This window comes from Eurytemora carolleeae, unplaced genomic scaffold (assembly GCF_000591075.1).
Source record: "Eurytemora carolleeae unplaced genomic scaffold, Eaff_2.0 scaffold797, whole genome shotgun sequence".
NCBI lineage: Eukaryota > Metazoa > Arthropoda > Copepoda > Calanoida > Temoridae > Eurytemora > Eurytemora carolleeae.
The window spans coordinates 1,247-27,329 of record NW_019396694.1 but is presented as its reverse complement, the minus strand read 5'-3'; the positions used below and the strand labels follow the sequence as shown (position 1 = coordinate 27,329).

Below are 26,083 nucleotides of genomic sequence, written 5' to 3'. Positions count from 1 at the left end.
TTAGCAGATCATGATGAGGTTCGATAACTCTAGGAGTATCTTGATATTTTGAGATGGTTGATTAGCTCGCGAAACATAAACAGTCTTCAAAAGAAAGTTTAGAAGTACGGGAAAAATGATTAATTTCTTTATTTTTATTTAAAACCAGTTCAAATAATATTATCACAATCAATTATCAAAATAAAACAGTTTTTAATCTAGATAATTCAAACAGCAGACATTGCTTAATTAGACTTGGTTTTACGTGAACAAATTTAAGGATGATGGGATTTTTCTTATGCAGGGGCGTATAAATAAATCAGTCTGGGGGACTTGAGCCCCTTTTTACATGTACGGGGGGGGGACTCCCCTATGTACGCCCCTGTAATAACAATTTATCGTTTTAGTAAATTTATAGATTGCACAAAGAAGAGGTAAAACCATGAAATCATATTCAACATAATTCAATTGACAAATAACATCGAGAAAACTACGAAATAAACGATAAATAAGCTAATTATAAACTTGTCCAGTTTCTACAAAATAATGTATCAATTTCTTTTTTATATGGTATTTTTTATCCTAAATCAAAATAAGGAGAAACACTGGCTAAAATGCAATGATTGAAGATTTACTAAAAAATAAATGTTGAAAGCAGAGCGATCAAAACAAATTATAATTAAAATCCGTTAAATAGTTAATTTCGAGGATTTGCTAAATACTTTTCGCACATTTAACAAAGGAATAAAAAACTAACCGTTCAATAATATATGATAATATGATAATTAAAAAAAAAGTTAGAATTTGTTTTAACAGTCTTCTGTAAGTTTGAACAAAATGTGTTCCTAATTTTACAAATTGGGGGGTTTTATGCAAGTATTTGAAAAAATGTTTTTTTCCCCTTTATGTTCTATCTAAATTTTTAGGTTTCATTATTAAGCGATGTAAGAAAACAACTCGCTTACTAAAATCCAACCAGGATTTCTTGCAAATTTATAATAATTAAAATAAAATCAAACTAAATTGTGATTCAAACGTTGAATTTATGCAATACATTTGTTCTATCTATTTACAGGGTTTATTATCAAAACGAAATCAAAAACACGTGACAAAGCTTAATATTTTTTTAATCAAAATTTGAGGTTCCACTGCAAAGGGGGGTTCAATCTTGTGTAAAAATTGTATAAAATGACATTAATAATAATATTCTATAATCTGGATGAATCCATAGACCGGGATAAGTGACGGGATAAATGATAATTATCTAAAAATTAATTTTTACAATTTAAATTTTATTTTAAAATGTTTGAAAATTGTAAACCCTAGATGGGATCAGAATGAATTTGAGCGCTGTAGGGAGCATAAGGGGACTGTAGACATAATTTCAAATTTAGAAAGGAGCATGTCTGATTCACATCAAAATCTTAATCTGGTCTATGATGCGAAAGACATCATCATTTTTTTTGAACCGAATGAAAATAATCAGTATCTATAAACAAAAACAAGGAAATCTAATTCATGCTTGACAACAGAAAGCTTTTAAGGTTACCGTTGTTAACAATTATGCCAGTCTATCGATAAAGGGTCACTTGAAATTACGTCTACAGTCCCTTTAAGATGGATAATTCTAGCGGTTGATTAATTAATTCTAGCGGTTGAATTATCAATTCTAGCGGTTGATTAATCCATTCTAGCGGTTGATCAATCAAGAGGTTGATTAATCAATTCTAGTGGCTGATTAATCAATTCTATCGGTTGATTAATCAATTCGATCGGTTGAATAATCAATTCTAGCATTTGATTAATCAATTCTAGCGGTTGATTTATCAATTCTTATCAATTCAAGCGGTTGGTTAATCAACTCTAGCGGGTAATTAATCAATTCTAGCGTTTGATTAATCAATTAGATCCTATGATAGCTAGGCTTGGGCACATTAGCACAGTGAGACCTTAAACAGTGGAATAGGAAGACGACATTAAAGTAATTTTATGCCTATTAGAAGTTATCAAAAGCAATTAGTTTTACAAGTAGCTTGAAAACTAACCTATCAAGTGTAATGGGTTATGTACACTGTACAAGTACACTTGCCGTGTTTAATGTTCATTGGACTAATTAATATTGTAGCTGGAGTTTTAGAGTCAACTTCCTAATCTTTAGATTTATGGGACAAACTCTACTTTATCCATTTGTGAACATTTAGTTTAATAAATAAAACGGATTCGTACGTTTAATAACGATGTTTTTATCGATCGTAAACGGAATTCACCGTTTAAAAACTTTCGTTGATTAACGGAATGTTGCCAAGCCTAAGCTATATATTCCGAATATTAAAAGATGTTTTCAGATCCGGAAAAACGCAGTGTGGAGAATAAAAACTAAGGTTTCTTCTCCCCTGTTATGTTCTCATCAGTGTCAGATAGAACTACCTCCTCCACCACCTCCTCCTCAAGTACATCTTCATGATCAATAACTAATTCTCCCAGAGGATCCTCTGTATTTAGACTGAATACTTGTTTTATCTCCGGAGTATCCTGAGTATCCTTAGTATCAGGAGTATCCTGAGTACTCTTGATTCGGGGGATTTCAACCAACTTTGCCGTCCCTACTCCAACCACAGTGCTCAAATCATCTAAAATATACATAGGTCGTCATTTTACAAAATTTTTGACATTATTTTCTTTGATGGTCAGAATTTTAACTATTGTAAGAGAAGCAAATGTTTTCAGAATTATTCTTCCTAAACTTTTGCTGTTCTTACACTATGTCATATTTTCCCAAGTATGGGTTAAAATTGGTTGGTTTAGAAATTAACAAAGAAATTAATGTTGAATATTTGAGGAGTCATGGGGGTGATGTAGAGCTTCATGTTGGTGGAGCAGATCAACAGGAGCGTCCCGCTGAGTATCTGCGTCATCATCATAAAGGAGTCATGGGGGTGATGTAGAGCTTCAAGTGTATTTTCCAGGATAAAAATCCGTACAATCCGTACAATTTGAAAACAAATCCGTACAATCCGTACAATTTTAGGGTTAAAAAAAAATCAATCCGTACAATCCGTACAATCCGTACATTTTGGCCACCCTGTATCTGCGTCATCATCATAAAGGAGTCAAGAGGCTCCCTGTGTCGAAGCTGTTACCAGCTCAACTCTCCAAACCTAACTGGGATGTGTTATAGAGGGGTGAGGCGGGAAACGGATGAGCGGGGTTTGACATGTGGGTGTTACATGGAGGAAATGGATAAACACGTCTTGAGTAAAGGCTACGGCATTTGAGTCAGTAAAATCGTCTTCCTTATATTTCAAATTTGTGTTAACAACAATATATACACTATACAGTCCTCCCCCCCCTCCCTCATAAAAATATGTGCAATATTGTATTAGAAACACTAATACAAAGGTTTAATGGATGGTGGGAAGTATTGCTAGCAAATGTATTTTTTAAATGGAATTTCAATTATATTTTCAATGACGGTAGAAGCGTAGTCAGGAATTTGTCCAGGGGGGGGGCTTACATTTTTTTTCATTCTAGGGGAGGCTCAGCAGCCGTTGGAGCCTAAAAACACCCTGAAATCCAAGGATTTTACTAGTTCTAGGGGGAAGGTGCTAAGCCCCAATAGCCCCTCCTAACTACGCCTCTAGATGACAGTAAAGTTAAAAAAGATACCGATTTAAAGGGACAGTCGGATTAATTTCAAGTGACCTCTAATCGTAAATCCACGTTTCCTTCAAAAATTAGTGTAGTTCTTCCAAGAATGTTTATGTGGTCGTAGGACGTCCCTTAAAGTCTGATTTGATTTTATCTAACAAGGAAGTTATCATAAGGAAGTTATCATGAGGAAATTACATGAGGAAGTTATCATGAGGAAGTTGTCATGAGGAAGTTGTCATGAGGAAGTTGTCATGAGGAAGTTGTCATAAGGAAGTTATCATGAGGAAGTTATCATAAGAAAGTTATCATGAGGAAGTTATCATGAGGAAGTTACATGATGAAGTTACATGAAGAAGTTATGATGAGGAAGTTATGATGAGGAAGTTATGATGAGGAAGTTATGATGAGGAAGTTATGATGAGGAAGTTATGATGAGGAAGTTATGATGAGGAAGTTACATGAGGAAGTATCATGAGGAAGTTATCATCAGGAAGTTATCATGAGGAAGTTATCATGAGGAAGTTATCATGAGGAAGTTATCATGAGGAAGTTACATGAGGAAGTTGCATGAGGAAGTTATCATGAGGAACTTACATGAGGAAGTTATCATGAGGAAATTATCATAATTAAATAGATGTAAAATTCTCTCCTAATTTCCTTTCTCATCTCTTGCTGCATTTATTCAATAAAAAGCATCCACCAATGGCAGTGCAGTATACTGGTCACGTGATACAGACTGAATTTACCCAGACAAAGGTTTAAAGGGTACTCTCGAATTTTAAAATAACGTGACACAGACCCTTAAAACTTTTTTTTTGTTTAATTACCGTTTGTATGCCTCTGAATTGTTCTGAAGGTTTTAGACGATCCATCCTTATTACTAACAGTTCTGATCTGTTCAGAAATAATTTCACTTCCAACTGTTTTAATGCTAATAATCTCACCATCAGGTTCAGTCAACTCATCCTAGATAGATAGAAAGATAGATAGAAAGAAACATATATATAGATATATATATATAAATATATTTAAAATTCGGTGATGGTGATGAATCAAACCTCTGTAGAGTAAAAAAGTAGATATTAGTTCCACATTTATTGAAAATATATTTCGGTCTGGGTTGACCCTCGTCAGTTCTTGAGATTGTTTCTGTCACAAAGATTAAAAACAAATATATCCATATATTTATAGATATATATATATAGATAGATAGATAGATAGAAAGAAATATATGTATATATATATATATATATAAATATATCCATATATCCATATATCCATATATATTTATAGATAGATAGATAGATTATAAAAATATAATCAATAAGTTTGATGTTAACTAGAATAGGAAGATTATTAAGAAGATTTAAATTTTGTAATTTGTAATCTTGACCGATGCACAACTTTATCCATTATACCTTTATCTTACTAAAATGTAAATGATATTGTCGTATCAAGTAAAAAATGTTCAACTCTATTAAGTTCCTCCAATTGGCTCTGTACAGAAAGCATAATTTAAAATAATGAATTTTAAAAGAGTTTAACATGAATATACAGGGTTACCCCACCATAGTTCAAGTAGAAGTAAATATTTTCATTTACTGATAGCGTTAATTGAAGAATTAATCTCTAATTAGATGATGAGATCGATAGAAAGATAGAAGTTACCGCCGTACTATTTCTATTGGTTCAGAATAGACATCAAACACATGACTGAACCCTGATTGGATCAGGCGCTAATGGACTCGGCATACAGGAGTGACCCACAAAGGATGAAACAGTAAAGACGACCTGCAACACTTTAAATAAGACGATTCTAAGGTCGAATTAAGTCTTCCGCCGTAAATACAGTTTTTATGGCCTTTTTATTGATTGGGCAAAGAAAGAATTCTAGGGAATATTAATATAAGAAAACTGACAGTATAAATTCCGTACAGTCGTCTCTGAAGTCTCATTCTTTGTGGGTAACCCTTTAGATCAGACAAAGCTTTTATAATGAGTGACTGGCATTGTATGGTGGTTTAGGAACATATTTGTCAAAAGAAATTTTTCAATAAATCAATGTTAGAATCAATTATTTCGTTTTCATCATTACATTGAATTTCTTATTTTCTATGAATTTGTTGGCAGATTTCTACAAATTCTTCAAATGTCGTCTTTTCAATAAAAATTCCAGAAAACCTGCAGAAAATCTTTGTGAATGATGTAAGATTATACAAACTAATAATTGAATAAGATTACTTATTTTCGATGTTAAGAGTTATTTTTTATTTTCTCAACCTGTTCCTGAACAACTAATTAGTTTACTGTAAAATTTTTGTTACATTTTTGTCGTAGTAAATTAATCATTAAAAAAAAAAATTCTGAAAACGTATCCTTCCAAAAGTACGATTTTGAACGTCGACTTTGCGATCAAACTCAGTAATTGAAGATCTTAAAAACGTTTTATATGTCTCAAATGAATCCTAAAATATTTCTCTACAATTATACTGCAATCTCAGTTCAACCACCATACATTGCCGGTCTCTTCCTTTAAGGGTACCATTGTAAATCGTACATGCCCCTATTTTGAAAATGAAGGGTGACTTGAAATATCGTGTCCAGTCCCTTAAACTCACCAGGTTTAGTTGTGTCTCTATACTCTTGTGTAGGAAAGCGTGTGCAGGGGATTTAGGAAGAAGATCGGAGTCCTCCTCCTCAGAGGGAACAGCGGGCACATCTATAAATAAAAATAAATCAAGGTCCAAATTATCTTTTGACGCATCACCTTCCACCGATGAAAAAGGACAGAAAAACAAAACTTTTTGCCTGAGCATTTCAAGAAATTAACCTGTTCCGCAATCAATTTAAAACAGAAACAAATTTTGAAATAATGTTATTAAACCAAAAAACCATTCTATTTTGTTTTTGTTTTCAATTAATTAAAATGATTTGAAACACATTTTTCATCTCATTTCTGAAGTAAGCTGTTGAATTTATTATTTTGATGGCAATTACATTAAAATAACTTCAGTGATCAATTCTCATGCGAACAAAAACTAGTGTGCTAAGATGTTGAGTGCAATTTGACAGAAACCAAAAACTAAAAACGGTTGGTAACTCTCCCAAAGGATACCTTTGAAATAGCATTTGTTTAAAATTTAGAATAAGGCTGTGTGGTTCGATTGCGAAGCTAAAACTTTACGGTTGCAAAGCCAAAACTTTAAGGATTAAACAAAATTGCATCATTAGGAGTAAAGATGAACAATGGCTACTGGCCATGGTTATCACTGCATGAAAACGATATTGCTTCAATAGATATATCTACAACATTCAACAGAAAATTACAGTTGGATATTTTGCGTAAAATAGCTGCTTCCTTTAAAATGAATGTTGTTTCCTTCAATGAACCTGTTTTGTGATTTGTAGCTATATTTATATCGCAGTGTTCAGAATGTGCGATATATCTGTATGCAATAAGCGATATATCTGTATGCAATATGCGATATATCTGTATGCGATAAGCGATATATCTGTATGCGATATAACTATAATTTTCCCGTGAAATGCAATAGCGTTTAATTCGCAGTTTAGAACAAATAGACGCGGTTAAATTTTACTAGGAACAAAGCAAAAAGTCCTATTTGGGCAATATGCTGAGGCTCAAAAATTTGTAAAATAGCCTAGGGTTCCTCCCAATTTACAAATTTTCCCTTTTTTGAATTTGGCGGGCTTAGAAGCCTGACAAAATTGGTTCCCCTGAGATTGTTACTTAAAAAAAATACATTTGGACATTTGGGAGAGAACCATTATTCCTCCACCTTATCACTTTCAATCTAACATTTCTTACTTAATTTATACATGTACACTCGACAGTGCTGATATTTACAATATGCTATGTACAAGATATCTGTCACGCTTCCCAAATTTTAATCTTGCAGAGAAGTTCAAGAGTTCTTTAGAATTCACATATTCTATGAGAATTTGGGTTTTCACTCATCACTATTTTTGTTCTTGTATAAATTTGCTTGATTTCTGAATTTTGTTATGAATGCTTTTTTTGTCGATTTTTCCTAAAATTTCGAATTATTCCTTCTAGACTTGTCAACTAATTCATCCCTAGTAAACCATCCATCTCTTCTTCCATCATAGCGTTCAGAGAATTGACGATATAAGGATCAGTGCTTCCTTCGTACATAGAAAAATCAGAAGCCTATTTCTTAAAAGGGACTATAAGTGTAATTTCAAGTCTCCCTCCATGCAAAGAGGGAAAAGTCTGATTCACAACGGTACCCTTAAAAGCTTTGTACAATCAAGCATGAATTATGCATTAATGTTCTTAATTTTGAAAACTGATTATTTCCAATTGTCGTTTCTCTACAAAGTGACTTGCGCAATTCTATTGCATAAGAAAAATGTAGGAATTATCAGAATTAAACACTTTCAAACCAAGAAAAACTACAAAACTATCACATTATTAATTAAATAAAGGTTTCAAAGGTACCGTTGTGAATCAGACATAGACATCTTTGCATGGAGGGTCACTTGAAATTTTGCTTAAAGTTCTATCAACAATTTCAAACTTTAAATGATGTTAGTTCCATTAGTTCAAATCTATTATGAATGACTGAAAAGATGGGAGATTGGATCCAAAAACTTTAGCTTTTCTTTCCTAGAAGAGAAGACATCATATCCATAATATTAGAGTCAGATGCCTTTTTCTGATAATATTTGAAATCAAAAGTTTATAGATAAGGGTAAATTTATGCAGGTCAGTAGGCATTGTTTTGGATGGTAGTGGAATTTCTTCCACACCCTTATCCTATAATAGTCATAAGTAGCCAGGCTTGTGGCTAGGAATTTCCAAAGTGGGGGGGGGGGGTGGCAATTTTTAGAAAGTTCAATTGGTAATAAAGGGAATCAAGGCCTGTTAATAGCCCAACTGTGGTTAAAATTTCATTTCAATTCCTGAAGATTTAAAATATGATCCATTGAACCTTGCAGTACGGTCTGGCACAGTTGTCTTTGAACAAAATGCAAAATTCAAAAAGCATAATTTTTTTAAAATAACCAAACATCAAATGATACAAAATTAACCGACTAAGATTGCCAACCCATCTAATAAATTTAAATTACAAAAAATATTTTCTGTTTTAAAATTTAATTTTGTACCATGTCCAGAGAATCAAATAAAAAAGTTTGCTCAAAATGATTTTTTTTGTTTCTTGCTTAAGTTTGCATTTTTGACCTGTCATTTTGATTAGCATTGGTCATATCAATTGCTAGCTTTTGATAGGTTTGAAGTAAACCCATTGTAGTTTTTAACTCTTGCATAGCTGTTCTTAGTCTGTCCAATTCTTCTCGTTTGCTTTTAGGATTCTTCTGCTTCTTTTTCAGCACTTTTTTAGAAGCACTAACTTCAATTTGAAATTTTTGGCACCTCTCAACGAGGGAAGACTGAACAGTAATTTCATCATTAATATGTTCATCTTTGTTTTCCTCTTCATGTTCAATATCACTTTCAGATTTAGTTTGTTCTGCACCAGGCTCGTCTATGCTTGAATCTTTGTTTAAACTCTCTGTAAAGGAGTTGTGATGAACAGCATTGCAGTCAGGATCATCTTTAGAACACGTCTCTTCATCCACAGATAATAACTTTCTGGGATTAAAAGCCATATTGTATACTTCATTGTCAACCTCCTGAATTTCAAGATCCTCTTCCGTGATATATTCTTCGATTTCTTCTTCAAGGTTTTCAACATTGCTATACTCATAATCTTCATAATGCAAATACTGGCGATCTTTGTTTCTCTGAACTCTTTCAATCATCTGCAAGAGTTCTGTGTAAAACCCGTCCAATGCAACAAAGCTTTCTCCCAAATGTTCAGAGAGAGCAGATAAAAATGAATTGTTCTTTATTTCAATGATTCTCAACACTTCGCCTGCATAATGGTAATTAAGGATGAACGTATTAGTTTCAGCAAACAAAATTGATGTGTTTCCTTGGAACAAATCCTTATTTGTAAAATTATAAAATGATGCCAGGTATTGATCTGTAAAAAGTGACAAACTTTTATAAAGCGGAGCTACTTTCTGAGCAGCTAATTCAAAATTAGATAGAGCCTCATTTTGGTAATCTATATCAAAATTAAGAGTATCCGAAAAATATAGGAAGTCAAAAATTGTAAAAACAATTTCCTCATAAAATTCTTTTGAGAGTTCATTCAGTTTAGTCTCCATTATCTCAGAAGTGTATTTGTTTATTTCTATAAATTTCTCTTCGGTCTTGACAGGGCTCTTTAAAAACCTTTCTAGGTTCTCAACAGCATCCCAATCTAAATCGTCTTTATCTGATTCCAGATTTTCCTCATCAGATACTTCAAGATCTTCATCATATGCTTCAAGATCTTCATCAGATACTTCAAGATCTTCATCAGATGCTTCAAGATCTTCATCAGATGCTTCAAGACCATCATCAGATGCTTCAAGATCTTCATCAGATACTTCAAGATCTTCATCAGATGCTTCAAGATCTTCATCAGATGCTTCAAGTTGTTCATCAGAAGCTTCAAGATCTTCATCAGATGCTTCAAGACCATCATCAGATGCTTCAAGATCTTCCACATCTAATGTATCTAGATCTTCTTTGACTGATGTTTCACGAGCTTTATCATCTGCTGTATCTTTAAATGTGTCAATACTTTGATCCTCTGTCTCTAGAATGTCTGCAGATTCAAGATCTTTTTTATTTGATGGGTGTTCAACCGCTTTAAGTGCCGAGTCAGACATAGAGTTTTGATTGTTTATTTCTTTTTTGGTCTCATCATCATCTACTATGCTATTAGCTAAATTTTCTTCTTCCGTCAAGTCCATATTTAGATCTTCAATATCACCAAAACTAAGCAATTTTCGTCCTGGAAGTGTTTCTTTTCTTTCCTTGATTGGAGCGAGTGGTTCAGAACTTTTTATTGTTTGTTGAACTTCAGTTATTTTGATTATTTTTTTATTCAAATTATTAACATCATCCACAACCTTTATACCCAACTTACCCAATTTTGAATTATCTTCATTGTCTATCCCTTGAACACGCTGCTTTATTCTGAACAAGATTAGCTTCTCGTTTAGTTCTTCAAATCTGCTCTGAACTTCATTCCGCAGTTTATCAAGATCTGTTTCAATGTCACTTAGTTCGCTATTGTCCGGTGTATCTAACCGAATGACTGGACCATGATTTACGCCTAAAAGCTTAACATCTCTATGCAATTTCCTGGTTGGTAAGTCAGGGTTCAGGATTTGACCATAATTTATGCCTAAAAACCTGATATCTCTTTGCAATATGCTCAATGGTGATTCTGGGTCCAAGATAATCTTATTCTTGTAATATTGTAAATAGCTGCACTGGAAGCGATTATTGGAAAACCAGTAAATTTTTGCAGATTCCATATTTTGATAAATTAAGTCAGCCATCTCATCTGACTTCTGATTTGCCATGCATGCTTTTCCTTTAAAAAATAAAAACCTGAATTGTTTGACACAAAGAACAAGAGCTTATGATCATTATAAATGTTAGTGTTATAGTGCTTTTCTTTTTACTAGAACTGACAGCGCTACCCACAATGAATGAGAATTCAGAGATGACTTGACAGAGTTTGTTTTATCATTTTACTTACATCAAAGGCTCTCTGCAGCAGTAATCTTGTTTTTTTTAAATCAAGTTTTAAGTTCAACCATTGTAACGTCATATTCCAAGAGTTTTAGGTCATAAAAATCTAATCTATTGTGGGTAATCCTGTAATAGCTGTAATGTAAGCTTTTGAAGTTGTGTAATTTCTCAAGTAATTGCATTGCTGTGTGGGTGTGATTGTAAGCATTAATGATGAATTAAAAAGTAAAATAAAGTTTGTGTTAGATCATGACCCATTGCATCAATTCAAATCATATATCATTCTTTGCAGGGATTGCTTGAGGCATTTTTCCTATGAGGTGGAGTTTCAATTCCCTCGCAAAGTCCAGGTTTTCAGCCCGATAATTTTGTTTAAATAATTTTTCCCGAGGTTACACTAATTAATTAAGTCCTTCTAGGTTAATCCGCAGAATAGGTTTGTTAAGATCACAGAAGCACGACAAAATTTGAGCTGTACTCCCATTTTGTGGATAAAATATTTTGAACAAGCAAAAAGGTCCAAAAATATAACAAAAAACAGGAATAAAGTTAACGTAACTAAATAAAAATGGTGATAATTAATGTGCTGAATTACATGAGTTATATTTGGAAAGTTTGTTGAGGATTCTGTACTTCAAAATGCTGAAATGAGCCCCGTTCTTGCTTGGCTCAACTGGATTAACAAGACATAAAAATTTAGGATTTAAGTATTTAGAATGACATGAAATAGAATTATTTGACATGAAATTGGACTAATTATAGGATAAGACAAGACATAAAAAAATGGATAAACAAGACATGAATATGAACTAGATAAAGAAGACATGAAAATGAACCAGATAAACAAGACATGAAAATGAACTAGATAAACAAAACATGAAAATGAGCTGGATAATCAAGACATAAAAATAAATCAGATATGAGAAATATTAAGGAAAGACACCTTAAACTTTTAATGGGATATCTTTGATCATAAATGCACTCGAGGGTGTGAAGGACTAATACCTAATGGATATAGAGGAATGAATTGATATAAGAAGATTATTATTTACCTGACTTCTGAGAAGTTGATTTCTCCTCTAGTGTAACTTCAAGATCAGGATTATCAGTCTTTACCTGAAAATGCGCCACGTGAATTTTAATGCCCCGTAATATTCATAGATTCAGAGGAATTGAGTCTTTCCCACAAACTCTGATTTTCATAATTCCTTTAACTGCATCCAAATGTTGTAGACTTATTTTAAAAATAATCTATGCTTAAAATATCTAAAGGGTCACAGATAAAGGGATTAGAACAATTGAGTTTGTGGCAGAACTCAATTTCTTTGTCTTCATTTTCAGTTCATATTTGGACTTGAGGCGTTAACTCAATGTTAGCGATTGCGATCTCGTAACTTGACTAGTTTTCATTTTACACCCAACAGTGAAAAAAGCAAACTTGTTTGGTTGCACATTAGGATTTAGAAAACTATTTCTGATCAAAAGCCACTTTCCCAAAAATGAGTTGTTCTTAAGAACATGGAATTAAGGTGAATAAATTTTGTTGGAACTTAAAATCCAGGATTTCCGATAAAACCAAAAACTAATTGTAAGATCTTACTTTCATCAGCTCATCAGCTTCCTTGCTGAAGAGGAAAACCATTGGAATAGAAACATCATCACTGCCATCTCCAGACATAGCAAATATAGGAGATGCAGAGGCAGCAGAGCCCTCTGCAGTATCCATCACTATTCCACCAATACCTCCCATACTCTTAAACATATTATTATTATTATTATTATTATTAATATTTTATCATTATCATTATGGACGAAATTGTAAGAATTTAACACTTATCAAGCTAGATGATTAATGATAATATATTCGATATTATGTACTTTCCCAAAGGCATTTCCCAAGGGCGACTTCCCAAGTGACAATTTCCCAAGTGGCAATTTTCCAAATGTGAAATTTCCCATGCGGCAACTTATAAAAGGTAAGATTAGGCTTTCTGAGGCGCCGCAGGCTGCAATGGGGGCAGAGCGCTGCAGCTAGAACAGGCTGGAGCAGAGCACTGCGGCTAAGACATATTTGGAAAGTTGCCGTTTGTGAAATTGCACATTTGGGAAGTTGCCACTTGGGAAAAATCCTTTGAAAAAAAGTACCTTACATCATATATTCCCACATTATTAAACAGATAAAAGTTTAGAGTATACCTTTGTGAATCGGAGTAACCGGCTAGACATGGTAGTTATCAAAAAAATTTAAACCTGATAATCAAAATTATCCTTTCAAAATGGACAATCCAGGAGGATTTAAAAGATTGAATTTGCACGCTTGCTCTGAACAAGTATACTTCGTAAAAACGTCTCATAGGCCTAAAATGAATCCTAAAATATTTCTCCACACTACTGCATTCTCAGCTCAACTATCATGTCTGGCCTGCCACTCCCTTTAGATGGAGGGTCACTTACGACAACAGTCCCTTTAAAGCAAATCGAATTTCTGATAATTTCAGAAAAATCTAGAAAATTTCCAGAAATATTTCCGAAAAAAAAACTTGTTGAGACTGACCTGGATAACTCGTGCCTTCTCTATAAACATACAATCTCCCCGCTCCACGAGAACAATGTTCCCCTTCATGTCCTCCCCGTTCTGGAGGCTGCCGATACACGCCTTCGAGTCCTGGGCCAGCACCAGTCGGCCAGTAACCTGCAAAAGAGGGATTCAGGGGGAATATATTTTCTAGAATTTCAAAACACCCCCCTCCCCCCTTATTGATGTTTTAAAAAATAATATTAAAAAATCGACTCAAAAGCATGTTTATTCATACTTTTTACCCAAAACTTAACGTTAATCCCTTTAATAATCCTTCATTTTCCTAAAATAGAATATAGAAAGTTCCCAAAAATGCAAAATAATTACATGAACAATCGTTTAAAAATAGGACTGCAAGTATATTAAAAGTTATTTAAAAAAATGGTTGGAAATTGTACTAAAAAGAGGTTTAACTGAGAAAAAATGCTTTTGCAAATACTGACAATTTTTCTCGGTGTAAGGTATTTGAATAAAATCTTAAAAGAATTAATTTGTACCTTAGCTGGATGTTTTAAGGAAGGTCCAAACTGAGCAGGACCTGCTTGTAGAGATATCTTGCTAGCCCCTTGACTGTATGTAACCTAGAAATTTCAAGCATATCGTTTTAAACGTAAATTATCTTTAAATCTTAAAGTTAAAATAACGTTTCAAATCTGGGATTTTTTCGCAGGTGTAAGATTTGTGGTAGACTTTCTAAACTAGGATATTATTTGTGTCAGATTTTTAGGAATTTGATCATGTTTGTAATAAATCTTTTAAACTTAGAATAATTGAAAGATTTTTCAGAAGGGTTATAAAATGTTAACAAAGATTAATCCCCCATCAACCCCTAATTTAACTTTAAGATAAACTTGAACCTAAGATAATGTATAATTTTTCACAATATTGTTTTAAACGTAAAATCATGTTTTAGAATAATGCGAAATCTAACGTTTAAACCATAGAAGCAATTCAAATGTAAAATGTATACTAATGCTTCAAACCTAAAATAATGTTAAACATTTGTAATAAGGTTTTTAAAGCTCCCTCTCCCTCAAAAAAACACACACGTTTAATTCATATCATTGAGTATTATATGTAAAACAAACGTTTTAAATTTCCAACAACTGTAATCTGACCTGTTTAGGAGGAGAGTCCTGTGATTGAACCTGTTTAGACAAATCAATCATCTCTTGCATGAACAACAATCCTTCCTCAGCATCATCCTTAATCAATCAATCAATCAATTAATCAATCCACCAATCAATCAATCAATCAATCCATCAATCAATCAATCCACCAACCAATCAATCATCTATTGCATATTTAAACAACAATGATTCCTCGGCATAATCATTACTCGATCAATTAACAATCTATCAATCAGCTTGATTTAAAACTGATATTTAAATTTGGGTCTACTATATCAATTTCATAATTCTTTGAACGAATAAACAACACATATTTGTGTATCAAGATTATTTTACTCAAATATTGTTGAAAGCTAAGAAACAGAAAAAAAGTAAGAAAAAAACCCGCAAAAGTTAAAACTGGAATCCCGAAACCATGGACTAAAGTAATGGGTCCAAAACCAGTTTAAAAAGTCTAACCTGTGAGAGAGCATTAGCAAAAGTATGAAGAAGTTGTATTCTACCATCTGGTAAACTCTGTAGATTTATTCCCATCTCCTGAAATAGATGCAAGTTAAATTAATTTATTCAACTTTAAGAGAACTAGACTTCAAGGGAGCTTGGCGCCATCTTTGATTTTAACTTTTAATTTTCTTTTTTTATCATTTTTCTTGGAGTTTGAAAATCAAAATATTAAAAGATAAATTTTTCCAATTCTAAATAATCCATTAATAAACCTTCCCTGGGATCAAGAGAGGTCCTGTAAAAGATTTGGGCCTAATCGGTTCAGCTGTTTAGACGGTTATCGGTTACAAACAAACAAACAAACACCAAAACAAGCAAGCAAAGTATAAATAAAGATTTAGAGTTATAGATTGTTATCTCGAGTTTTAAAATCTCAATTTTAACATTTTAAATTAGTGACTTTTTATTCCAGAAACTCGTTTTTCTTTTATTTTAGTGTATTTTATATTTTATAAATAAAAAAATGTTCTTTTAAAAAGGGAGGGGGGAGCATTAAGAATAAAAGCCATGTTTAAAACTTAAATATATAATGTTATTTTAGTTTGTACAAAAAAAGGAAAAAACAGATGTTAACTAAACCTCCCTTGACAGTTAAACGTATTATTGATTTTTATTTATATTATAAGAGAGCTTTTTCAGATCATGTTTGATTTTTTAAGATAGAATATATATGTTTTTCTAAATAAAATGGTAGCCCCTGGTAAAATAACTACTTAATATTTTGGGTCAAGAGAAAATTTGAATTGCTAAATAATTGTATCTTTGTTTTGTTAGCTTCATTTTAGCAAACAAAACTGCTTTAGAGGACCAAAATGATTTATACCCAATGTGAAAATAACCATTGCATTTCATTATATTCTGACTCGCAGGAAAAATCTTTGAGAGAAAGGATAAGTTTTCGAAAATACATTATTTCAGTGTTCCAATTAGATGTACAGTCCCTTTATTTCAGTATTTTAATTAGTTGAACAGTCCCTTTTATTTTAGTTCTAATTAGTTGAACAATCCCTTTTATTTTAGTGTTCTAATTAGTTGAGCAGTCCCTTTTATTTTAGTTCTAATTAGTTGAACAGTCCCTTTTATTTTAGTTCTAATTAGTTGAACAGTCCCTTTTATTTTAGTTCTAATTAGTTGAACAGTCCCTTTCATTTAGGTATAATTTTACCTTGACTAGATTGAGATGTTCCGGGTTGCCAGATTGGAATTCAGATGCTAGTAGTCTTCTACTTAACATTTTGATCAGACAGTGTGTAGGGCAGGAGGTCATTAACCTACACCGACTATGGGAGGTCATTGACCTACACCGTCTATGGGAGGTCATCGACCTACACCGACCCTGGGAGGTCAATGACCTATACCGATGCTGGGAGGTCATTGACCTACACCAACCCTGGAAGGTCATTGACCTAAACCAAACCTGGAAAGTCGTTAACTTACACCGACCAAGAGAGGTTTTTCACCTACACCGACCCTGGGAGGTCATTGACCTGCACCAATCTTAAATCAAGGGAGGTCATTGATCAACACCGATTATGGGAGGCCCTTGCACTGCGCCAATTATCTACACTAACCATGGGAGGTCCTTCACCTGCACCAACCTTGGGAGGTCATTGAACTAAACTAACCCTGGGAGGTCATTTACCTGCACCGATCATGGGAGGTTATTTACCTACACTGACCCTGGGAGTTCATTGACTTACACCGACCCTAGGAGGTCATTGACATATACCGACCCTGGGAGGTCATTGTCCTACATTGACTACAAACGACCTCACAAGTTAGGTCGTCTTAGCTTGCTGGTTTGATAGAAACAGGAGCAAAAAAAGGAATAAGGTATAAGAAACATGGAATAAGAAATAAGTAGTAAGTAATAAAAAATACGGCCTAAGGAATATGAACTAGTGGTAAGGTATAAGAAATAAAGAATAAGTAGTAAGTGGTAAAGTGGTAAGGAATACGGAATACTGAATATGGAATACGGAATATGGAATACGGAATACGGAATGAAGAAAAGGAATAAGGAATCTCTCAAGTAAGCAATAAGTACAAGAAATATGACTTTGTCTTGCTAATTATTAAGCCAGTCCCAAAGCAATAAATACAAAAAATACAAAAAATTAAAAAAAAAAATAAAAAAACAGCTTATTGATCAATAATTTTCCTTTTGAAGATCTTTATTTTAGGACTAGAATCCTCTACTACGTTTCCTAGAGGAGCCCTGTATACACAACATTTTCATAATTATTTATAGAAAGGGATTTATACTTTCCTTAAAGGGACTGTCGGTGTTATTTCAGGTGACCCTTTATTTAAAGGGTTTGTCGGCGAAATTTTAGAAGACCCTTAATTTGAAGAGGAGACTGATTAACAATGGTACTATTTCTAAGATCAATCTGATCAATAATGTGGAAGATATCGTCTTTCTTTTTCTAACTGCGAAAATGTAATTAATTCTGAAAGTTTTCTCTATTTTAAATTTTAAATTATAAATGGAGAATCACGTGATATCACGTTTTACAGTCCCTTTAAAGTTTTTCTAACTTGAAAAGGATAAATTCCTACAAACAAAGATTTAAAGTCTAACATAGTGAATGTAAGAAGAATTTAAAGATTTTTGTAAAAGTTGAATGCAAGGCATAGACTTTAAACATATGAACTGTGCTTTAAATATTTTGAAATTTGATCGGCAACAGTTTACTTTAAAGGGAGTGTTCGCAAAAAACTGAAAGGGGGTATAGGCATACGGCGAAAAATAAGAGCTTTAGATCGCTACTAAACTAACAATTTTCTCCTTATAGACGCAACAGATAGAAGTAATATTAGTAGCGATCAAAAGTGCTTTTTTTCGCAGTATGCATACCCCCTTTCAGTTTTTGCGAACACTCCCGTTTTTTCATGATTAATAGATAACAAATGTTTAATTTCTAGAACAGATGTTTTAACAAAATGCAATTCGTGTTTTAAAACAGATGGAAACTCAGCTGCTGGAAACTACAGAGAATTGAAGTATAATATCAGGGTGAAACACAGAGGATGAAACTTTAATGTGTGTTTAAAAACAGATGAACACTAAGCTGCTGGAAACTACAGAGAATTGAAGTATAATATCAGAGTGAAACACAGAGGATGAAACTTAGATGTGTGTTTAAAAACAGATGAAACTGGAAACTACAGAGAATTGAAGTATAATATCAGAGTGAAACACAGAGGATGAAACTTTAATGTGTGTTTAAAAACAAATGTAAACTACAAAGAATTGAAGAATAATATCAGAGTGAAACACAGAGGATGAGACTTTAAAATTTCTTAAAATGTGAAATTCTGAAAGTTACATTTAGACGTCTATCCTTAAAAATACTATTTGAATGTCTATTTTAAGATCTGGAAATAAAGCAGCCAAAAAACTGAATAAATTCCGAAAGAAATTAAGTCTGGCATTTTAGAGAATTGTGAGAAGAATAAAATGAATCCTACCACTAAGTAACAATAGAATTAACATATATTCCTCGTACCATACAAAATGACAAAACAAATCAAGTAATTAAAAATTTCCAATTTTTTAAAATTTATCAATATTTTAAATTTTTCAATTTTTTTATTTTTTCAATTTTTTTCAATTATGAAATTCCTGAGGCTTGTTGCTGCTGTTACAGAACACGAATGGTCAGGGAACATGTACCTACATAATTATACCCTTAAAACTTTTCAACAACATAGATATCCGTATTTTTCTAGCTGACAATTAAGTGCACGAAAACTCAAATATTTACAGTGTATAACGTCACATTGTTCCCAAAAGCACTCAATTTTCGGCTAGAAAAATACTAATATCTTAGTCGCTAATTATCAGACAAATGTTTCTTCAAGAGAACCGATATGAATCATAAATAATATTCTTATAACTGGAGGGTCACAGCTGTCTCATAAAGTCAGGTATATTTTAATGTATATGTATAATTCTTTATTTATTCTAAAAATGGAAATTTTTCTAATTTTCCAATTCTAAAAATACATTTTCCGTATTAGATATCCAGTTAATAAAAAAAATTAAGTATTTCCAGAATTCTAAAAATTTTACACACCATTTTTACCCTTTCTAGTTTCTATCAATGTTTGATTCACAGCCCCCCCCCCCACTACTAGGTAGTGGAGGGGAAGGGTTTTTCCCTAGTTGGGCCCCTAATCTATACCTGGTACTAGGACAAGACAGTGCAAACTCAACATCTTCATCTTGAGGCAGAAACTGATGGTACTCGTCCTTGACTGGAACCACCGTACTGTTGGATAACCTAACAAGATACAGGGTTAAAGGGAGTGACCGCCTAGACAAGGTAGGTGAGCTGAGAGTCGATAATTTTTGTTACATTTTTTGTCGTCATTATAGAATAATTTTAAAAATGAATTAAAAAAATTAAGATTACAGAATGGACAAACCCGGAGGATTTGACGATCGAATTTCTGCTCTTGTTGAGCAACTATACACTGTAAAAACGTCAAATTGGTCTCAAATTAATTCTAAAAATGTCTTTACAATACTGCACTCTCAGCTCAACTACCATATCTAGCCGGTCACTACCTTTAAAGGACTGTTCCCCTTATAGAGGTTAAAGGATTTCAATTACTAGACTTCTCTATCATGTGGTAATATGAGTAATTGTTGTTCATTTAACTGCAAAGCCTTTCGTTTTTGTTTACTTAATTTTAACTTTTTGGCGCCAATTTATTAATTTCAATTTATTGGGGTCAGACCTTGCAAAAAACCGATCGGTTCAGCTATTTCAACGTTATTTGGATACTAGCAAAAAGAAAGAAAGAGAGGTTCCTTCCTGGCCTGACATTCCCAATTTACAATGGTACCCTTTACACCTTTGTCTGACCGAAGACGAACGAGACATTCCTATTTGTTAATTTTCAATTCTGGGTTTTCTTAAGGTGACTAGCGCATTTATGCTTCAGAGACTATGAAGGAAATTTACATAATTCCTCACTATTTAGACAAAAACACCCATATCGTCCTCATTGATACTCAGGTCTGAGGGTTTGTCGGACATTATTTTACCTGGCTAAACTCAAGGGGAGGAGATGAGCTTCAGTTGTAAAAACAAATTGATTTATATCCAGGTACAATTCATCCTCCTGCAATAATACCAGTCAAAATAGTAATAAGGATAATGATGATAATGATGACAATGATGACAACGATGATAATGATGACAATGATGACAATGATGACAAAAATGACAATGATGACAAAAATGACAATGATGACAATGATGACAATGATGATAATGATGATAATGATGATAATGATGACAATGATGACAATGATGACAATGATGACAATGATGACAATGATGATAATGATGATAATGATGATAATGATGATAATGATGACAATGATGACAAAGATGATAATGATGACAATAATGACAAAAATGACAATGATGACAATGATGACAATGATGATAACATTAATGTATACAATGATGATAATTAGTATAATAATAATACTTACAATAATGATTACAATGATAAAAGGGATGATAAAAATAATAATAATATTAATAGAAGAAAAGATTATGACTATTAAAAAGCTATCATACAAGACTCTACTGGGATTGTTCATGATTATTCACGAGTTCTCTGAAGTCTCTCGATCTGCAGAAGAGAATAGATTATTGATGAACAGTCCCATAAAATCTTACCTTGGCAAAGAGAAGATAGAGATATTTAAAAGTTTCCGAGAGAACAAAACTATCCAACCTATCCTCGTGGGTCATTGTTCTCACGTCCTACAAAATTTAATAAAATTTCATTTTTAAGTTATTTTATTAAGATAAAAATTAAAAGAATTATCAGATTTCAACGCTTTTTCAACTAGAAAAACGACAATATCTTACAAATTGTTGAAAAGATGAAGGTTTCAAGGGTACCGTTGTGAAAAGGTCTTAATATCGAGGGTCTTTTGAAATTACGCTTACAATCCCTTTAATTTTTTTCTTCCAAACTTTAAGAAAATGATAAATTCTAATCCCTTAATAAATATGATATTTTTACCTTTACAGCTGCGTATCCACATGTGACTCGAGCATGTGTTTGTAATGCTTTTAAAACTTTCTTCCCAACCTGGAACAATTTAAGGGATTAGAGAAACTACAAAGATTATAGGAACTAAAAGGAATATAGGAACTAAGGGGATTAGAGAAACTAAAGAGATTATAAGGACTTACGGGATTAAAGGAACCTACAGGATGAAAGGAACAAAGAAATTAAAAGGATTAAAGGAACTAAAAGGATTAAAGGAACTTAAGAGATTAAAGGAGCTTAAGGGATTAAAGGAATTTGAGAGATTAAAGGAACTAAAGGGACTAGAGAAATTAAAGGGATTATAAGGACTTACGGGATTAAAGGAACTTGAGAGATTAAAGGAACTAAAGGAACTAGAGAAATTAAAGGGACTATAAGGACTTACGGGATTTAAGGGACATAGAGGATGAAAGGAACTTAAGGGATTAAAGGAAATAAGATTAAAGGAACTAAAAAGATAAAAGGGACTAGAGGGACTTATATGATTAAAGGGACTAAAGGGAATAAAGGGAATAAAGGGATTGATGTGAGTAGAGGGGTTTTATGTTTTTTAGAAAGAAGGAAAACAAAAAGAATTAAAGGAATTAAACGAATTAGAGGGTTAAAGAAATTAAAAAGATAACAGGAATTAATTAGAAGGGTTGTGGGGGCTGCTGTTGACCATTTCAACCCTTTGAATAAAGCAATTAAATTTTTTTTAGGGATTTAATAGGTTAAAAAAGATTGAAAGGATTAAAGGAACTGAAAGAGTTAAAATTAGTAGATTTAATAAAAAAAAATGGGACTTAGGAAGCTTGAGGGGGTTAAGAGACAGATCGGATTCATGGGATTTTTTGGGGTTAAATTTTTTAAAGAAATTAAAGGGGCCACCAACCTTATTTAAAACGACCTTTAAGAAACCTCCATTTACATTAGATTATAAGGTTTCAAAAACATGTTAAATGTACAACATCAGTAGTATACTCTTGTACTTTTTGTTTATTTTCGGGTTTACCCTTGAAAAATTAAAAAACATAAATAACATGTTATATTAGTTTAGCAAGATAAAAAATGAAAGATAAGAAAACAATTATCAGAATCTCATATGGGAAAATCCAGTCAAAGATGCAACAAATAATCCTAGTGTTGGGATGGATAACAGTAATAGCTGGAGTTCCTGATGCTACTCTCCTCACAAACAGATCATTCAGAGGATTCAAGGTGATCAGAGCACTGCCTCAACATATGGCTGATGTTGAGAGAATCAGAGGGATGATGAATCAACCTATCTATGATTTCTGGACAGAAGTAATCTTAAGTAAACCAGTGGATATTATGGTACCGCCAACCTATGCAGAAGAAATAGAGAACAACTTTGTCAAAGAAGGAATACAATTTGAGATCCTTATTCAGGATATTCAGAGGCTGATAGAGCTAGAAAGGATACCAGCAAAATCTGTAAATGATGCTTCAGAGGCTCATAATATGACATGGACAGAATACCATGACTTAGATGTCATCTATTCCTTCCTTGACTATCTTGCGTTGAACTATAGTTTTGTGACAACAGAATCAATTGGAACTTCTTTCGAAGGGGTTGATATGAGGGTGGCAAAGGTATGCAAAGGTGGTTGTGGAAACAAGCCTTCTGTTTGGATAGACGGAGGAATCCATGCCCGGGAATGGATTTCTCCTGCTACAGTTACATGGATGCTCAGAGAGTTAGTTGAAAATGATCAAGATCATCCAGACCTTACTGAAGGCCTTGACTGGTATTTTCTTCCAAGCCACAACCCTGATGGATATGCTTTCTCAAGAACTTCAAATCGAATGTGGAGGAAGACAAGGTCTGACCTAAACTCCAGTGAAGGCTGCATGGGAGTGGATGCTAACAGAAATTGGGGATTTCACTGGGACGAGGGTGGAAGTCGTCATGACGAGTGCAGTGATCTCTACTTGGGACCAGCAGCTTTCTCTGAGATAGAGAATGTTAATGTACGCAACTATGTGATGAAACGAAAAGGTGACTGGGTGTTTTACAATACAATTCACAGTTATAGCCAACTAGTTCTTCTACCCTGGGGATATACAGAGGACCTTCCTGTAGACTATGAAGAACAATATCTATACTCTGTAAAGGCTGCCCAAGCACTGGCAGAAGTTCATGGGGAAACCTATGAGGTTGGATGTATACCTTGCATGCTATACATAGCTAGCGGAAACTCGGTAGACTGGGCATATGGAGAAGCGGGTATTAAGTTCTCCATGAGCATGGAGCTACGAGATACTGGGACCAATGGGTTCCTGCTCCCTCCAGACCAGATTATACCAACAGCCGAGGAGGTCTGGGCTTTTCATCTCACCTTTCTAAGAGATATATTGGAAACCTATTCATCAAAAAGTTTCACACCTTTCCTGTAGAGTAATTATTTGATGTAATAAAAGGTAGTAAAAGACTATATAAATTAAATACCTGAAGGTAGTGAGGATCTTTTGTAGCCTTGTAGAGAAAATAAGTAGACTCCACAAATTCAGGGCGAAGAAAGTGCTGTCCCCAATGCACCTGGACATGTTGTACTTATATGCCTGATTTCCAACTGTACGTTTAAAACCTTTTTCTGAACCATGTTTTTGTTTCTTTAAACGGTTTATTTTCATTTGCGGTTTCTTTTCGTTAGTGACTTGCGCATTTCAATTCTATAAGAAGTACATGAGAAACTCACAAAAATAAACACCTTTCGAGTCAGGAAAACGACAGTTTCGTCTACATTTTTGATCAGATTAAGGTTTTAAGGGTACCTTTGTAAATCAGTTATTGCCATCTTTGCATGGAGGGTCACTTGAAATTACACTAACAGTCCTTTTAAGCAAAATTGTATTCATAACTTTTCTCACTTTCCTTCTCCGATAAAGTTAATCTGGTGAAACAAGAGGTAAACGCTCAAAAATCATTTAACAGTCTTTTAAAGTACACAGTTCAAAGTGTATAGCATAGCTAAACATATTCCCTGAAAGTATGTTATGCGTCATCCAAAATCCTATTATTATACAAAATACTTGGAAACAAGTTAAGACGTATTAGCTGGAGCAGAAAAATTGTGAAATTTGACACGGGCAAACAGTAATCAATCAAACTGTAAATATTTAGACACAACAAAATTGACCTTTTAACAAAAATTAACTGAGAGAATAACTTTAATTCTTGAATATAGAAAGAATATGTCATGGAAAAAGATGCACTTGCTTAAAATGATAATGATAAATTTGTTAACCTGAAAATCTGCTGTAATGGCCTCTGGAAGAAAATTGTGCTTTTTTGTAACTTGGTAGAGAATTTCATGCTGTTCTATTGCAGGCTTCAAATCACCCATAAGAACCTTAAAAAATTATCAATTATTTTAAGGTTATTATTGGTTTCAATTTTTAGATTTTTTGTTGTTACTTTTGTGTTTAGACATTATACAAAAACATAGGGGGAAAAAAAAAAGAAACAAAAAGTCTGATAAAAACTTTCACTTTTCACCTTTGCTGGAAAACTTATATTTTAAGGTTGGTTTAAGTTTTATGTTGCTCTGACAGAGTTAGTCCCTCCCAAAGGATATATTTTCAAGTTTTCTTTTTGTTAGATTAGACAATAAAATAAGCAAATAAAGACGACTTTTATAAATGCTCGGATAAGAAAAGAAGTTTACCTGTAGTCCTGGTAGAAATGCTCCCAGGGCATCAACAAAATGTTTTGAATTTGTTGTAGGTCTGTGCATATGGACGTCTACCATCAAAGGACCTGAAAATTAATTTTCATAGAACTTGTTTGGACTTCGTGTTCTTATTAAGAATTCTAAAATTATTTGAGGGGGGGTACTAGGGGTACAGAGAGACACCAATAAATATCTTACCATTGTTCATGTATTTCATAACAGCTGAGTAATGAGTGTTCCATCTATCCAGGTATTTATCCTCTCCCAACAGCACATAGGCCTTTGCTACATACTCATAGTATGAATCTATTCCAGCTCCAACTCCTGACTCCCGTCTCACCCAGTCTCCAGTATTCACGTTTAACACTGCTCCAACCAAGTTTGACTGCCTGGAGTTCAAAAAAAAATTAACTTTTAAAAAATGGAAACCCCATATATAAATAGAGTTTATTATTAAGGGGCCAAAACTAACGAAAGTTTAAAATACTAGAAATTCAAGGCGCTTCGCGCCCTTCTTTCTAGCCTTAGAGGGCGCTTCGCGCCCATCTTCTGAATTAATTGTGAACATGTTCTTTTTGTGTACATCGTAAAACAAAACAAAAATAATTCGCGGATTTTCACAAAAAATTTCGTGGATTTTCAAAATTTAAAAAAAATTTAATGACGATCGAATTTTGATGGAGACAAATATTTAAAATTTCAATCATTCATAAACCTTCCCTGGGGTCCCTAGATGTCCCACAAAAAATTTGGGCCCGATCGGTTCAGCCGTTTTGACGTTTATTGGATACAAACAGACAGACAAGCCAAATTTATATATAGACTAGAAATTCAA

The 26,083-nt window shown here is 33.3% G+C and overlaps 2 protein-coding genes across 2 annotated transcripts; one reads left to right on the top strand and one right to left on the bottom strand.

The window, feature by feature from the left end:
• Positions 1-877: 877 nt before the first annotated feature.
• Positions 878-25,637, bottom strand: LOC111707480 (ER degradation-enhancing alpha-mannosidase-like protein 3; the record flags this gene model as incomplete). The annotated part of the gene is given in 21 exon segments (XM_023480587.1): positions 878-2,609; positions 4,458-4,596; positions 6,249-6,349; positions 10,659-11,111; positions 12,325-12,388; positions 12,873-13,025; positions 13,827-13,964; positions 14,348-14,431; positions 14,969-15,055; positions 15,440-15,517; positions 16,650-16,707; positions 17,646-17,702; positions 19,113-19,163; positions 19,675-19,773; positions 20,544-20,620; positions 21,190-21,276; positions 21,542-21,610; positions 24,024-24,113; positions 24,823-24,927; positions 25,243-25,334; positions 25,447-25,637. Coding segments are annotated over 21 exon segments (2,527 nt in total), but the record flags the coding sequence as incomplete, so codon positions are not given.
• LOC111707481 (carboxypeptidase B) lies at positions 22,642-24,006 on the top strand. Its single transcript, XM_023480588.1, has one exon. The coding sequence runs from the start codon at positions 22,676-22,678 to the stop codon at positions 23,969-23,971; it is 1,296 nt and encodes a 431-aa protein (XP_023336356.1). The 5' UTR covers positions 22,642-22,675; the 3' UTR covers positions 23,972-24,006.
• Positions 25,638-26,083: the final 446 nt, after the last annotated feature.